This window comes from Eptatretus burgeri, chromosome 12, assembly GCF_056783735.1.
Source record: "Eptatretus burgeri isolate ZD-2024b chromosome 12, Ebu_testis_v1, whole genome shotgun sequence".
Taxonomy (NCBI): Eukaryota; Metazoa; Chordata; class Myxini; order Myxiniformes; family Myxinidae; genus Eptatretus; species Eptatretus burgeri.
This window is the reverse complement of record NC_140972.1, coordinates 56,264,051-56,281,550: the sequence shown is the minus strand read 5'-3', so window position 1 is coordinate 56,281,550 and position 17,500 is coordinate 56,264,051. Positions and strand designations below refer to the sequence as shown.

At 41.5% G+C, this 17,500-nt stretch overlaps 2 protein-coding genes across 4 annotated transcripts in view; one reads left to right on the top strand and one right to left on the bottom strand.

Annotated features, from left to right (window-relative positions):
- The window catches only part of GPAM (glycerol-3-phosphate acyltransferase, mitochondrial), a 304,531-nt gene that overhangs the window by 177,350 nt on the left and 109,681 nt on the right, over positions 1–17,500 (top strand). The gene's annotated exons all lie outside the window — the stretch shown is intronic.
- NUP107 (nucleoporin 107) overlaps positions 4,279–17,500 on the bottom strand; it is a 168,265-nt gene continuing 155,043 nt past the window's right edge. For all 3 annotated transcript variants that reach the window (XM_085848068.1, XM_085848069.1, XM_085848070.1), the window contains 4 exons: positions 16,507–16,632; positions 11,907–12,020; positions 10,670–10,846; positions 4,279–4,553 (listed from right to left, as the gene is read on the bottom strand). In XM_085848068.1, the coding sequence (XP_085704194.1) occupies positions 4,446–4,553; positions 10,670–10,846; positions 11,907–12,020; positions 16,507–16,632 (525 nt within the window). In that variant the 3' untranslated portion in view covers positions 4,279–4,445. The remainder of the gene's footprint in view (positions 4,554–10,669; positions 10,847–11,906; positions 12,021–16,506; positions 16,633–17,500) is intronic.

Below are 17,500 nucleotides of genomic sequence, written 5' to 3'. Positions count from 1 at the left end.
CTCACTTGGCTGTGCCTGGCTGGGTTTGAGGGTAGAGTAATAGCTGAAATACGAATCCTATCCAGGTTCCTCCTGATGACTTCATTTTTGATTGTTTGGGTTCCTTCTGATTACTCCAATGCAGGATAGTACCTATTTGGTCTTCCATTTTATTTGAATACATTTTAATCCCATTCTAAATTCAATCGAATAATAAGAAAAAAAAAACGTCATGGGTCAGGGTCAGGTGCCCGATCAAAGCATGGTTGCATCAAAGCGGGATGTCTCGTCACCCAGTCATCAATGCCAGCAGTTATAATTATGTCTCTTATTAATTACGTAACACATCAGTACACAAACGCCACAGAAATACACCACACAAAACAAGTCCTGGCAAGGGTCTGCAATTTCTGATTGCTCTTTTTTTTGCTGTTGTCTTGCAGTACCAATTCACCATAACCGGTGACTTCCCTGGAAAGAGAGCTGAGTTTGTAACTCACGCATGACAAACCAGAAGTAGTGGATCACATCCAGTAACAAGGTGTGATGAAGAGGCAATTTTCACCAATTGGCTCAAAGATGAGCGAAATGGGAAACCCACTGCTTTGATCGAGGTTATTACAGGCTCAAAAGGTGGAGAAAAGCTCATGTGTCAGAGTGTGGGTTGAGTAGAGTTACTGTTGCTGGTAATCTGGTTGTGTTGGTCAGGAAGAAAGAAAACTCTGAGACAGATGAAGTTGGCATGTGGAGTAAATAGTTGGTGAAGCACTGATCACGGTTGGTGAATTATGCAGCACAGAGACCTTTGCCCATTGGACGATGGCTTAAATACCAGCAGAGAGAGACACCTCGGGCGAGCTATGAATAGAGTTGCAGTGGATCTCACACAAAGCGTTTAGATGACAAAAGTGTGATGTCATTGCAAGTTTACTCACCTGTCCAAGTTTTTCTTCAAAGATGAGTAGCAATATTCATTATAGGGTGTCCTTTTGCCCATCTGGCGATGCACTGCAATTCTCAATTCAAAGGCAAGTTTTGATAGCAATTAAGATCATGGTTGTTACCTCAGCTGTGCCTTCTGGGATGTTCACTGAGGGTGTCACGATCTCGTTCTGCACCAACTGACCGACTAATGCATTAGTGTCGCTTAACATCTTTCAACTTTCATGGACCGTGTTTTTCCCTTCATGTCAACACAAACTCATTACACTGCCATGGACAAGCTCCAAATTTAGATCGCTTTTCTCACATTTTCAGTGGACATTCTCCAACGCACGGTATTGTCAAGTAAATGACTATGTGGTAGGGTAGCAGAAAGTTGATAGCTGTTGACAACGATGCCAACCCAATGCTGTTTGTCCAATGTCACTGGGACAGCTGGATGGAATTTTATGATATTAAGACACCAATTTTTGTAATCAGACATTGTTGTACTCTTATGTTCAAGTGTCGGTCGTGGCCTCATTAATTTTGACCATATGAGCTGTTTTATCAGCTTCGAGATCAGGGGTATGGCGTCACCTTGCAAATGCACAAGGGTTCATACAACTGCTGGTCAAGAGAAACGATGCTCCTTTGCTTTCAGAAAAGGAATACATGGTATTGCTAATCAGAACATTGGAATGTAGTAAAGTCATTATAAAGGTTGCACATTACATACGAAGCATTTTGATCATCCTCAAACACCAAACTCCAAGCTGGAACCCCATGGCAGCCAAAAGTCTCATGGTAAAGAATACACAATGGTGGTTTGTCATTGTCTTCCCAGCAGTAGTCAAGTCAGGGAATTTGGCCAGAATACCAGCATACAATGGCCTTTTCTGTTGAAAAATCCCAGTGAAGTATTTAAAGTCCACAAAACAATAATTAGCAAACACGACAGCCTGCTTAATGTCCGTTCTGAAAGGATGGCATGCTCTCTGCTGCAACACCCCAGTTCTGGAGGAGTGGGATTTGTTTTGCACCATTAAAGAGCCCCGTCATAACCAAATGTGCACACAGAGAAGGTGATAATACAGCAGAATACATATTTTAATGTGGTTATGCTTTCCTTTCAGCAAAAGACAGTGACCATGAGTTATTGCAGTGGAGGGGATTTCAGATGAATTTTGAGACTGCAAAGATGTTTACTTACTTTTTGAGACTAGGGAAATGCCTGCATACTTCAAACATTTTAAAAGCGGGTGTTTTAAAATAAATGTGCCCTGTTAGAGAAAGCCCCTCCGATTCGTTATAGTTCTTTTTCCAAACACGATATGGCTCAGTGCATCAGATGGACATGCCGATGGGCCGAGAGTATCTCATGAGGACATCAATCTGAGTAGATAAGGAACCAACCAACCCCTCTTACCGCTCCAGGCAAAATCGAATGTATTTCCACTCTCTCAACAAACACTCCCTTTTCTGCTATTCATGTGATCACCGCAAAGCGAGGTTTCGATTTCACAGTAAAGATTTGTCTACCCGTCACGACTTTGCACAACCCACATGTTAACAGCATATTTTTGGCAGCAGGTGCAGCTTTTTGACACGTTTGCTCAACGGAAGTCAAGGGTGATATCTGTTTAACATTCCGAAGATTTGCTGGGGTGATGGGGGAGCAGAGGGTAGACAAACGTGATGGCGTTCAAAAAGTTCTAAGAGCAACGTAGACTCGTTTGAGAAATGCCAACGTGGTTGTATTTTTAAGATGCATGTAAAGATGATTTTGAGGGTTCGACAGGATGGTACAGCCATGGGGAGCATACTCTAACCTTGAGCTGTTTGGTCTGAGTGTGATTTCCCAAACTGACTACAAACTGTCGGATTTGCATTTTCAATCGAGAGCTTTACATCACGAAGTGCGCCATCCCTTGGATGGACATTGAGCCGGTTGTCTCTGCCTCTGTTACCATAAATTATAATTAGACATCAAAGATCTCATAGCATTTTTCAGAAAGATGAGGGGTTATCTTTGGCATGTTTAACAAATTACAATCTGCCACCTTAAGTCGAAGGTCAGGCCTGACCAGTCAGTTCGTGAAACACTTGGGGCAACAGCTTTCCTCGATTGCCTCCATAAACTAGGAGTAATCAGGGCCGTTACAGTAGTAGTAGTAGATATAATTGGGACTTTTTTTTATAATTGTATGTACTGTATCCACACACTTGCAGAATGAAAATGCTAAATAACGGCGTTTCTCAGACTATTGTATCTTGTTTCAATAACTTATTGAATGGGTTAAACCTCAAATAGCAAAGTTGATCCAACCCTCGTATTTGTACCATACACACCTGTATTATATATTATCATATACTTCGCGATTTTATCAATTGTCCGTTTGAAGATAACGCATTTTTAATGACTCGAGGGAAATTTCATTTACTGGAGAATTATATAGATTTAATTATTTGTGACATCATGCAGAGAGTGAACCGTGGAAAAAAAAAATGATCAACAAGGAGTTACAAAACTGCAACACCCACTGAAGCAAAGGATAAAATATATTTTTTTTTAGTGAATTGTGTTTGATGTTTCCATCTGAGCACTTGGAGCTCCACGGAACTGGGATCATGGGTTCAAATCCCAAATACGATGTCGATTTGTCCATCAGCTCGTAATTTATTTTGCAACTCGTATAAACGTACACAATGTGTGGTCTGATACCGCTTGTGGTTTACGTACAAGCTTGTCCATGAGTCTCAAATTTCACGAGTCAAACTCTAAAAATTCACTGAGATACGTGGTTTAGTACGATTTACAAAAGTAATACAAAATATTAATGAGTAATTAAAGTAACGAGATAAACAGAAAAGAAAGCTATACCTTATTTATCCACAAAAATCCACAAATATTGTGCTGAATAATGGTGAATTATTTGGTTAAAATATTTTCCCACAGTATCAGGAAAGTCATCCAGATTTGAAGGAATCGCAGCACCATTTATAGGATCTGTTCGGTCGCATGGCGACTGGTCCACCAGTCAGCGGCCAAATGATTCCGAGAGGGTGTTGAGAAGTGTACAAGAGACAAGGGGGTGAGACCATCGTTAATCACATGAACTTGTGGCCTCGGCTTTCTGTTACACATTCTTCATGTAGCACCGCCTTGCCTCCCCCCCAGCTGTGCCATCATGATGCACCTCGGTTTTGACACTGCATGCCAGGAATGGCCACAGAGTGGGGAAAGCGTGAGAGCGGCGTCACATCGGGCATTGCCAATTACACAAGATGTACACTTTTAGGCTTCGAGTCGAAGGAAAATCTAAATGTTAATCGTTTACTGTCAAAACTATGGAAGGAAAATGAAAACAAAAAGAAGAGTTTTCCAAGGTCTTTAAAACCAATAAATCTCATCATCGCTGTAGAGAAAAGCAGATAAAGAACCAAATCGCCTCGCACTGATAAAAGGCACTTTAATTAAACTGTAAACAAAACATATTTTTATTTAATCAAATGTATGGACTAGAAACAGAAAATATGGAAGTTCACGAGCACACTTCATAGCCGAGGGGGTCTAGGTTCTGGTCGAGCAGACGCAGTGACGACTCTCGTAGCTTGGAGAGCAGAGTCCTCAGTTCAGACTCGCTGAACACCTGCAGACATGCGCAGAAAGATCATTGGGATTCCATATTACAGGCCGTCGAGTTATAACATATGCACCGGAGGGGTTGGGGTGGGCCACCAGTGTGTTTGGAGTGTTGTAGTACGAATGAATCACAGGAATCAAAATATCATGTCAACAGCATTTTTCCCCACAGAGTTTCCATGATTTTTAAGTGCATCTTAAATCAAATGTCAATACTGGTACAACATTTGGAAGAGAAGACATTTCTCCCACGTTTCCTATCACAATGCAATGCTGTCACGACCATCCGCATGGCGAGGCTAACCAAGATGAGTAGTCAAAACGTTTGTCATCACATATTATTACCATGTTTCATGTCCATGGAATTTTGGACATTTTTGCTCATCTACCCATGCCTTATCCACACCCTTTTAACTTAATCCATCAATTTACTTATCTTCTTCCATGAACTAACCACATTATTTCCATAGATGTAATATATTATAAATCACTTCCATTTACATGTTTAACAAGTGGTGCCAGGCACAACAAATCCCACCCATTTAAGGCATAAAGTTATTTTGGGGATCAAATTTAAATTTGATACATCCTTAACCTGAATGTTGATTATAAGGAATAGAATAAGGAATATTTTAGTCTTAGTTTGAAGTCAATTAAACCATTTTTGACGAAGTTATGAGCGAAAAACGATTTTAACCTTTTCGTGACCTGACCTTGACCTTTGACCTAATTGGACCCAAAAGTTAATGGGGTCGTCCGAGGTTCATTACCCACCTGTGGATACAATTTGACAGTGTTTGAGCCAGACGTTTTCCCGTAAAGTTGTATTTTCGTAACCATGTTTTAGTTTTATTGGAAAATTTGTAATTTTGACCGATGACCATGACCCCCAAAAATTCGGACCCTACCGATCTTCACAAATATGCATTTTTCACTGTAGGAATGAGTAGGATTATAAGTGACAAATAGAATAAGGTTCACTATAAGCTTAGTTTTAAGTAAATCAGATAATTTTTGACGAAGTTATGAGCAAAAAACGATTTTGATCTTTTCATGACCTTGACCTTGACCTTTGATTCAATTGGACCCAAAAGTTAATGGGGTCGTCCAAGGTTCATTGCCCACCTGTGGATTAAATTTGATAGTGTTTGCTAAAGCCGTTTTGCCGTAAAGTTGCTAACAGACAGACAGACAAACAAATAAACATCACAAATAAACCAATGTCACCCGCAGGGTGACCCGTATCTTGCCAAAAGGTGACCACGTGTGACTTCTTTAAGGTCACACTGAGGTGAACAGAGCTGCTATCCAACAGGAGTGACTCCTTGAGGAATATCTGCCTACGAGAGATTCCGATGAGAATCGTTCTACAGAGTAACCATGAAAAATATGCTTTTGCCTCATAACGTCACCAAATGACGTCATAATGTCTCAAGCTTGACATATCTAGAAAGCACTCATCGAGGTGTTCAATTTGAGGTACTACACGATATAGTTCCGAAAACTTGAAAATTTGACCTTGGGGTCAAATATGTTTGACCTTAGGCACTAACCATGAAGGTCAAGGCCAATCGCCACCAAAAATTAATCAGCTGAGCGCCAGACCATGAACTATATTCCCATGAAGTTTGAAGACGATCCAATCAAAATTACTCAAAAAATAAGGGTTTCGTCGACTCCCCTGATTTGCGACAAAGTGACCTTGACCTTCAAAATTTTGTGCACTGAAAGGGACCTCTATACTCCTCTGATATGCGAAGTTACAAAAATTTCCAATGATAACTGTGCTCTGCAGAATTTTTTATACATGATTACAGACAAACAAACAAACAACAAAAAAAAAACATACAAGCTGACTAACATATCTTGCAAAAACTTCGTTTTGGCAAGATAACAAGAAGAAGAACGCGGACCTCTCTTAGAGCCAGCGTTCGCAATGCGAGACGCGGCTAAAAAGACATGGGAAGGGTCTCTTCAACTCTTGCTTTGCATTTCTGAGCATGATTTATATTTCCCAAGAGGTGCCATTTTGTGGTGTGCAAGCTTGGTATTATAATAGAGATATATATATATATATATATATATATATATATATATATATATATATATATATATATATATATATATATATATATATATATATATATATATATATATATATTAAACAAATTCAACATGACAATATCCACACCTTTGGCCAAAAGGTAAAAGGTAAGAAGGTGGAGATCAGCAGTATGACAAACAAACCGGACGATTACAATATCCCGCTCCCTCCCTCGGGGAGGGGGGGGGGAGGGGGGCGGAATAATAAAATAGAAATGAAACAAAGTAATGACTGGTTGTGAAAAACAACTACAATTCTCATCAAATCAGAACATTCACACACACAAATCATCTCATCTCTCCTCCCTCCTTGCAACTCCACCACCATGTTTGGCTCCCACACTCCGTACACCTTCCCACTAGTTTAGGACTATGTGTAATCTGCTGATAAGTATCAGTATGCGAGTCTCCCTTGGAAGTTTTTGCAGGGTCGGGGGTTCATGGACAAATCCCGAATTGAGGCGTGATTAAATGCACGCACGCACAGATGCATGCGGACATGTATACACACCTCCAGTGATCCCGAGCACTAGGTCACAAATCGGAAGCGAGCAGACAATCTCAAACCTTTACTCGCTTTGTAGAATGAAACCATTTTTGTGTCACTAGGGATGAAGGTTGGCTGTGTGAGCCACCCCACTTCATTATTATACCCATATATTGCATGTCATGGGGAGAATATATATATATATATATATATATATATATATATATATACATATATATATATATACATATATACATATATACATATATACATATATACATATATACATATATACATATATACATATATACATATATACATATATACATATATACATACATACATATATACATATATACATACATATATATATATATATATATATATATATATATATATATATATATATATATATATATATATATATACACTAGCGATAGCCGTGCACATGCACGGGATAGCAGTACAACATAGCTGGTAGCAGACGACAGACTGTACACGGGGAATGACAAAAATACGCATTGTGCAAAATGCATTTGGTAATATGGAACGCAAAGACTTCCCAAACATTGTCGGCATGTATGCTAAGTGCCACAGCAATTTCATAGGGATTGTGTGACGGTGAGCCGAGTTTTTAGTGTGCAAGCTTGGTATTATAATAGAGATATATATATATATATATATATATATATATATATATATATATATATATATATATATATATATATATATATATTAAACAAATTCAACATGACAATATCCACACCTTTGGCCAAAAGGTAAAAGGTAAGAAGGTGGAGATCAGCAGTATGAGAGTTCAGCGGGTGAAGTCCTTGAAAAAGTCAACCAAAGTATGCAGGATGTCTTGTACAAAACTAAAGTTGTACAAAACCTCAAGTGATATGCTCTATATACAGTGCCTATAGAAAGTCTACACCCACTTTCAAAATTTTCACCTTTTGTTGCCTCATAGCCTGGAATGAAATTGCATAAAATTAGACTTTTCCCACCTCTATTTACACATCGTAACCCACAACTTCAAAGTGAAAAACAAATTCTACAAATTTCAGAAAATAAATTAAAAATACAAAAATAGAATATCTTGGTTGAACAAGAGTCCACCCCTCTTATAAAAGCAATTTTAAATTAGCTCAGCTGCAACCAATCACCTCCAAAATCACACACCAAGTTAATTGGCCTCCACCTTTGTTAAATTGCAGTGATTCTGATTATTTCAAAATAAAATCAGCTGTTCCTGTAGGTTTCATCTGCTGGGTAGTACATTTCACAGCAAAGACTGAACCATGAGTTTCAAGGAGCTTTCAAAAGACCTCTAGGATAAAGTGGAAATGCACAGTTCAGGGGATGGGTATAAAAATATTTCAAAGGCGTTGAATATACCTTGGAGCACAGTGAAGACAATCATTAAGGACCGGAAGGCTTATGGTCAGGCTAGACCCTGCCTAGATCAGGCCATCCCTCCAAACTGGATGACCAAGCAAGGAGGAGACTGATCAGAGAGGCCACCAAGAGGCCAATGGCAACATTGAAAGAGCTACATGCCTTTATGGCAAAGACTGGTCACTGTGTGCATGTGACAGCAATATCCCAAGCATTCTACAAGTCTGGCCTGTACAGAAGGGTGTCAAGAAGGAAGCCATTACTCAAAAAAGCCCACCTTGAGTCCTGTTTGATGTATGCAAAAAAACACTCCTGAGATTCTGAAGCCATGTGGCAAAAAGTTTTGTGGTCTGACAAAACCAAGGTGGAACTTTTTGGCCGAAATACAAAATGTTACGTTTGGCGCAAACCCAATACAGCACATCACCCAAAGAACACCATCACCACTGTGAAGCATGGTGGTGGCAAGCATCATGTTATGGCGATATTTATTATCAGCAGGGACTGGGACACTTGTCGGGGTAGAAGGGAAAATGGATGGAGTAAAATACAGAAACGTCCAAGAGGAAACCTGATGTCCTCTGAAAGAAAGCTGAAATTAGGATGGAAGTTCACCTTTCAGCATGACAATAACCCGAAGCACACAGTCAAAGCTAAACTGGAGTGGCTAAGGAACAAAAAGATAAATGTCCTTGAGTGGCCCAGTCAGAGCCCTGATCTAAATCCAATAGAAAATCTGTGGCATGACTTGAAGATTGCTGTCCATCAACACTCCCCATACAAATTGACTGAGCTTGAACAGTTTTGTACAGAAGAATGGGCAAATATTGCTAAATCAAGGTGTGCAAATTTGGTGGAGACCTATCCAAACAGACTCACAGCTGTAATTGCTGTCAAAGGTGCTTCCACCAACTATTAACTCAGAGGGGTGGAAACTTATCCAACCAAGATATTCTAGTTTTGTATTTGTCAATAATTTTCGGAAATTTGTAGAATTTGTTTTTCATTTGGAAGTTGTGGGTTACAATGTGTAAATAAAGATGGAAAAAGTCTGATTTAATGCAATTTAATTCCAGGCCAAAAGGCAACAAAAGGTGAAAATTTCAAAAGGGTGTGTAGTCTTTCTATCGGCACTGCAGCATATTGGCCAATGTCTGCCCACTTTCAACCTTCAGTTCAACCAGAAGCAGAGTCATATTTAAAAACAATGTTAAGGAAATGTCGGCTTCGTAAAATGATGCAGATGTGAAGTAGGATGCATGTTAAGCAAACAAATACAGCAGAAGCAGCAAAATCTTTTGTCCGTAGCCTGATGGAGTACTGCTCTTCCCTCTGGGCTGGTGCTCCTGCCTCCCACCTTTCTCGGCTGCACGGTGTAGAAACCAGGGCATTTTGGTTCATCGGCATCTCCCGCAATGAGGCTGAGTCTTTGGGCCTCTCACTCAATCACCGCAGGTTGGTCGGTGGTCTTTCTGTCTTCTACCGTCTCCTCTCCAGCCTTGCCTCCCCTGCGCTCTCTGCAATTTGTCCCCACCACATTTCCTCAGGGTGCTCAAGGTCAGCCAACAACCCCCTTCTGGTTAAACTACCAAAATCACGAATCACTGCTCATCTTCACTCTTTCATTCCTCTTTTTTCCTGCCTTTGGAATAAACTCCCTCACTCTATTCTTTCGCATTCTTCCCTCCAGGCTTTCAAAACAGCTGTTCACCACCACCTCTTATCATCCCCCATCCAAATCCTCGATCTTTTCTACCCCCGATAATCCACCCAAGCCCACTTCCTTCAAATTCCCTGCTTTCCTTCCTGAAAGTCCCTGTAATGTCCATCTTCTATTCCCCATGTTCCCCGTCCCATCCCTCTCCCTTCCACAGATCTCCTAATGTGTCTGTTCCCCACTGTTTTGTCCCTCCCACTCCCGCCCCTCTTGTCTCATGCCCCCTTGATGTGCGTTGTGTGTTAGCTCTAACACGAGCCTCGACAAGGTATACAAAAAAAAAAGAAAAATAGGAACAGTATATGTGCAACCTTGACATGACTCAAATCCTCACATTGTACGTTCAATAGAAAAAGGGATGCTCAGCAGTGACATGTTGTTGGGATGTAGGATTATCACAAGACTGGTTTCTCACCTTGTAAAGTCTGTACTGCTCCGAAGCAATTATGTCTGCAAGTCGCAGACACTCATGGAACTTCTCTGTGCTGTGCAGAACCGTGTGCAGTAAAAAGCACAGGGAAGGCAAGCACAGGCGCCTCAGTTTCTCCATCTGCTGCAAACGCTCTTTTTCCTCCTCAACCTCTGGCCTGTGCTGATGGACAAGGGTCAAGGGTGAGGAGGGTGTAGAGCAGAATAAGAGAGAAGAATGAAAATAGATGTTTCAGCCCCCCCCCCCAAATTAATATACATAAAAAGAAAACAGCCAATATAGCATGGCCTTTTCCCTTAACTCAACTGCTCTTCCCAAAGGGATGGTGGTGCCTCAGTGTGAATGGCCTCTCCTGGATTCTATGGAACATGAAGCTCTTAAAAATGTTGGTACCTCCAGCAGTCAGGTGAAAGCACACAGTCTGTTGCTCTCACAGTGCAGACTCTTTTCTGGTTTTGCTGCATATCAACCCCCTTGACACTCCTCAGCTCCTTCAGGATGCACGTGTTTTCCCAGTAAAACTCCGACCGGTCAAATTTCCAAAATCCAGGATTATGTCACAACCTCAACTCTTTTGTTCCTCGTTTTTGTTGACATTTGTTGAACCACTTTCCTGAAGCTATTCAATCCTGCTCTTCCCTCCAAAACTTCAAGCAAGGGGTGCATCAAAATTTATTGTCACCTCCCCCCCCCACCCCACATCCATCCATCCATTGGTACCATATTCTGTGCAGAGTGTTGGTGCTGCCTAAGCAGTCTCCCATCCTTATATGTGATCTTTTATACCCCATTAACTCAACCTAACCCAACCATCTTGACTTATTTTCAGGTTACTGAGTTTCCTCCCATATGCTCTCTCCTCTTTTCCTCTTTTTTTTCTTTCCCTTGCTTGCATTGTCCAACTGTGACCACACGACCCCCACTGTCAGCAAGTTGCCTTCATATGCCAACATTTGAAAAGCTTCAGTATTGAACACTTGTTTGTTTCTGCCTTGATGAGATAGGGTGGGTGTCAGGCATTGTGGGGGCTAAAATTCTGAGGTTTGGAACATGTAATAAGTCGAAAGCTCTTTAAGTTGTCAATGCTGTTTAGATATGTCTGATTGAAAAGGGAGGTCAAGGCATCTGTAGATAGGTTCTTCAATATTTAGTGATCATTCCTCAAATAGTTATTGCAAAATGGTTAATTATAAAAAAAAATTGATAACGGAAAGCAACATACCTTGCCACTGTCGACCATCCAGCCCCCATCGACAAACAAGAGCACGTTGTAAATCTTATCCCGTACATCCAGGGATAGGACCCGAAGCTGGGAGTCCCATGCTTTATAATCCCTCTGTTTATCACAAAAAAAATTAGAAAACAAAAAAATTAAAAGAAATAAATGCACACAAGGAATAGTAGCAGTGGTTGCAAATAGGAGCAGTGGTTGCATGGTTGCAAATCACTGCCGTGCAAATCATTCCGAATCACCCTTTTATATTTGTAGACAGAGCTGAGGCTCATGGAGGAGTGAGAATACAGAACGATTCAGGACATAAAAGAATGAAAAGAACAGTAGAAAGAGGTGTTGATGGTGGGGGAGGGGGGAGATACCAACAGCAGGGTTGAGGGAGAGAACTTTGAGAAATAAGGGACGTGGGAAAGATGAGGGTTCTGGGAGGATCCAGGGGGTGAACAAGATGGATACAGCCACAAACACTCAGGAAGGAAAAACTATAAACTTGAAAAGAGGTGGGCTTGGAGAGGGTTAACAGGGGTATTAAAAAGACGATGGTTGTGGATGAAGGATGACCTGAGGTGTTGGTGAACAGTGGTCTTGAAGCCTTGGAGGAAAGACTGGGACTGAACGGACTGGGGAAGTTGGTTCCATAGGTGAGAGATAAAAAAGGACCAAATCAGTGGAGGTCAGCAGTGAACCTGGATTTTTAGAGTTTAACAAGAAGGGAGATTTGCAGACCACATGCACCCTGCAGAAACATGGAGAGGGTGAGTGTGAGGAGGGAGGAGAAAGGGGCAGAGCATGGAAAGGGCAGAGGGTGCAAGACCAGAAAGGAAGCGGTAAAGAAGTTGACTTCTCTCAAAGCATTCACCACCCAGGATGACATCACGGCATTCCGGTGGCCAGTCACCAATTGTTGTTCTGTAGCCCTCTCGTCCTATGAAATACTGTGCTGTCCCATCAACGCTGGATTGTGCTCGCATCACAGTACGTCATCACATGTTGTGCGCCATTGGCTCTCGGCAGTGAGGGTGATTGGGTGATGCTGCACATCCTTTCCATGAACTCTGTAACGACTACCATGTCATTGTTCAACGTCACAGCAAGGTGCTCTGGGTTGCTCCGGTCTACATTCTTGAACATGCTTCCGGCCACTGCTTCATTCTACTGCTTGATGAAGCCTTCACCACCTTCAATCTTCTTGTTTTCCCTTTTTCTGGATGTGGAAGGGGAAGTTGATCATTCACCACATACCAATTTGAGCTGGATTTCCTGGATTTGCGAGAGTCCCATGATCCTTGCTTTTCCTGCTGTTGTTAACAATGTGCATTACGTCTGAGAAACCATCTCTCAGAACACAACTATCGAGTCTATATCCATACACAGCTGTCATAGGATAGTGACCAGGTTGTTAGTACAGTCTCTGTTGGATGGAACCAGAACGGCCAAACAGCTAAGTCTCCCTACCTCAAAATCCAAACACAGTGTGGTTGGTACATTATATACCAAACTGTTATATAGGCTCCGTCAATATCGATTTTTTTTCGATATTGATGTTCTGGTGGGGTCAAACCCGTATATTGATATTATTTAAAATAAATAAATAAATAAATGTTTTTGTTTTTTTACGCAGGTTCCAAAAATACACAATAGTCCATTATGTATTCATATATAGTGGGGAAACTTAGCTAAATATAGCAGAACAATTGTGAATTTTGTGAGGAAAGCACCAAATTTGGCACACTAGTAGCCTATCATATTATGAACAGATTTGGATATTGGGCCATCTCAAATTCAGCCGCTCATGGCTGTGGCAGCCATTTTTCAAAATGGCCACCAGTGGTTACTGTTATGACATATCTGCTTTACTGGAGAGGAATGCAGGTTGATAGTGAAAGTTTATTTACTAATAAAGGTCCAATAATGGTCAAAGAAAGTAACAATTTGATTTGGTTGAGAAAAAAAAGTTAAAGTGGACTAATTAGTCTTATTAAGACACAGATTCTGAATGAAAACCAATGATAAACATTCATAGCACTATTGGCTTGGCACATGGTAGTAGAAGTGGTGTGCGTGCATATTGACCCCGGAATCGTGCACGGTTGAGTTGACAGCTTACACTTGTTGACTCGATTCATTGTTATTTTGTTCTGTGCCCATAAAGTTCTCAATGCTATTTATCCCATTGTTAACCATAGTTCATCAAGTTGAGTTTGGTTTGCAGGGTGCAGTTTGGTCATAGGATTATCTCAGTCACGGATTACCGGGTTATGAGGTTCTGCATGTATTCCCGTTCTGCCTTCACAGCGCCAGTTCCAGTTTACTACTGAGTGAGGAAGTTCTCTCTTCGTACCGGGGTGTTGGCGAGATATCTTTACCATGATAACTCGTTAGTTTTCGGGTTATCTTCGTTTGATCGACGGCAATGCCATACCAGTCGAATGTTGTTACATGCATCCCATGCAGCCAACCATGGTCACCACAAGATACTGATCAAGACAGTTGACCGATGTTGTGGTGTTGGCTGTGTCAGTGGCCCAGGGACTGCAACCAGATGATGAACTGTGGCTAGCATTTGGCACTGGGAAGAGTTTTCGGTACCTGGCAGCCTACAAAATAGCAGCTGGCCTAGGACCAGAGAAGGCACAGGCACTCCCAATGTTTCACGCTCTGACTGGGTGTGACACTGTATCTAGCTTTGCTGGACATGGTAAGAAGACTGCTTGGACAATCTGGACCGTTCTGCCAGAACTTACAGATGCACTGCTGAAGCTATCCTCTGCATCAAGTGGCATACCAGACGATGTCATGCACACCATCGAGAGGTTCGTCATATTGCTCTATGACAGAACCAGCAAGTGCAACGACATTGACAAGGCCCGGAAGAAACTCTTTCGCGAAGAAGAACAACGTGCAGCTGATCCCGCCAACCAAGGCAGCTCTGGAGGAGCATGTGAAGAGGGCGGCCTACCAAGGAGGCCATGTGTGGGGTCAAACACTGCTACCAACGCCAGAGCTGCCTCCTCCATCCAGCTGGGGCTGGGTCAAGAATGACGAGGGGGTGTACGAGCCACACTGGACGAAGCTACCCAAAGCAGCCTACACCTGCTATGAGCTAGTATCGTGCAAGTGCAAGAAGAGCTGTCTGAAGCGTTGCAAGTGCAAAAAAGGCCGCACTTGAATGCACAGCTTTGTGTGTGTGTGAGGGAGAGTGCTCACAAAATTGAGAGAATATAAACAGAGCAGACTGTGTCACTGATTCAGAACATTTAAATCAGACATCTCTCGATCAATTTTTATGAGTGAGATGTCGGTATTCATATGAATGAGATGCAGCCCATGATTAATTTGCAACCATGCTCAACAACCACTGACTTTACATAAGCGATGTTGGCATTCATATCAATCAGACGCAGCCCTTGATTTGTTTGCCACCATTCTCAACAACTAATTTCTATGAGTGAGATAGTCGTCCGGTACAACAAATAATTAGCAGCCATCTTGCAAAATGGCGGCTATCTTTAAACGTCAGGTGGCTACAGGTTATGTTTTTCTTAATTCAGCTTTTAATAAATGTTCAAACCAATGTTAGAGTGAAATCATAGTAACCGCTCGTGGCCATTTTGGAAAATGGCTGCCACAGCCATCAGCGGCTGAATTTGAGAGGGCCCAATATCCAAATATGTTCATAATATGTTAGGCTACAAGTGTGCCAAATTTGGTGCTTTCCTCACAAAATGCACAATTGTTATGCTAAGTTGCCCCCACTAATATGATGTCCACATGTTTGATACATGATAATTTTTCAAAGTGTTCCCACATGAGGCTTCCCCCCCCCCCAAGATGTGAACGGTTATTTTACTTTCGACTTCAACTCTTATGAAAATATTTTTGTTTTAAACGAGGTCAGTGTTGGCAGTCAACACAGGTCAGAATCCATTGCCATAGCCGTACCGGTATGACTATCGCGGAACGCTGTACCCGTATCGCGTTCATACTGGTATCCCTTTCATACCGTTATCGCTATTGCAGATCAATGACTCGGCAGAGGCTTTCAAAAGCACACCCAATTAATATAAAATAATAACCAATTGGCAATTGCATTAAAACCAGCCACGAGGGAAAAGAAAAACGTGATTCTTTGTACAGGTGCTGGGATGCAGAGGGTTAAAAGTTAAATCATACTGTACTTATTTCCTTGTTACGTCTTGACGCCATACGTTACACTGTTCCCGTTCCATGTTGAGCCAAGACGCCGAGTGCATCAAAGCTTTTAAAATCATGAACAGTATTTCAAGATTGTAAACACCTTTCGTGGATTTATTGGTGATATTCCGGTTTTCTTTTTTTCATATCTTTTTTTTGGTATACCGGTCTATTCAGAATTCCAATACCGGCATATCGATATAAAAAAATTATATCGATATAACCAGTATATCGATATATCGGAATATCAAAGTTGTGCATACGAGTGATGTACTATAATTTACACTCAAAAATAAGAAATGGATAGGCACGTTAAAAATCTATTCCATATATTCCAGTAATTAAGGCATGTAAAAGTGTGAAAAAGGAATCATTCCGAGAATTCAAGGCACACCTCGTACTGTAATCGAAGGTGTTCATGTGCAACTTGTTCCATGTAGTTGGCTTGAGCAGGAAGCGATGGCTCACCGGGAGGCTGATTAAAGTGCTGGAACCATGTGTTGAAAGAGTCGTGAGCGTCCTGAGGTGGTAGGAAAAGAGCAACAACTACAGTGATGACGATGATGCCTCAGTTAAGATCAGACTTGATTGATTCCGAGCAAAATCAAATCCAAAAATTATAAATGCAGTGATAGCTAGAATGGCACTTGGTTGAGCACATACCTCTGCCAGGCTGAACAGTTTACAATCTGTATCCCACCGATAGGCCAGATCTGGTTCTAGACCTGAACCAAAATGAAATTGGCTTGTTCTTATCATCTCCCCAACTAATCCACCTAATTTTGTCACATCTCATCCAAAACGTTTTGAGATACGCTATATTTCATTTTTGGCCCCATCTCTCAATGGTGAAGAATCACTTAAAAATTGAAACAAATTCTCGTATCCGGATCTTCACCAAAATCGAATCAATTTGGTCTTGCGACACAGCCAACCTGGCCACCAAATTTCATCCAAATCCATCCACAACTTTTGAGATATTGTGCTACATATAGATTTTGGCCCTATCCTTCAATGGTGAAGAATCACTTAAAAAAAATTCAGTTGGAGTGTCTGCTCCGAGTCTGGGAGGTCGGCGGTTCAAACCCTGGCCGAGTCATCCCAAAAATTAAAAAAAAACTAGTACGTGCTGCTTCCTTGCTTGACTTAGCATTTAAACAGTTAAGAGCACAGACAATCCTCAGGTTGGCATCCATGGGGAGGAGGAAATTCCTCCTTGTTAAATGCCCCAATGAGTGCGGTGAGAAAAGCGGCACCATTGTTGTAACGCTGCTGGTACCCAGAGTACCCCAAGAAGCCACTGCACTTCCCGCAAGCTCAGTGGCTGTGTTTGTCTTGTCAAACAGTCTTGTATTGTGCCGCTTGTTTGTGTGTGTGTCCGTGTGTGC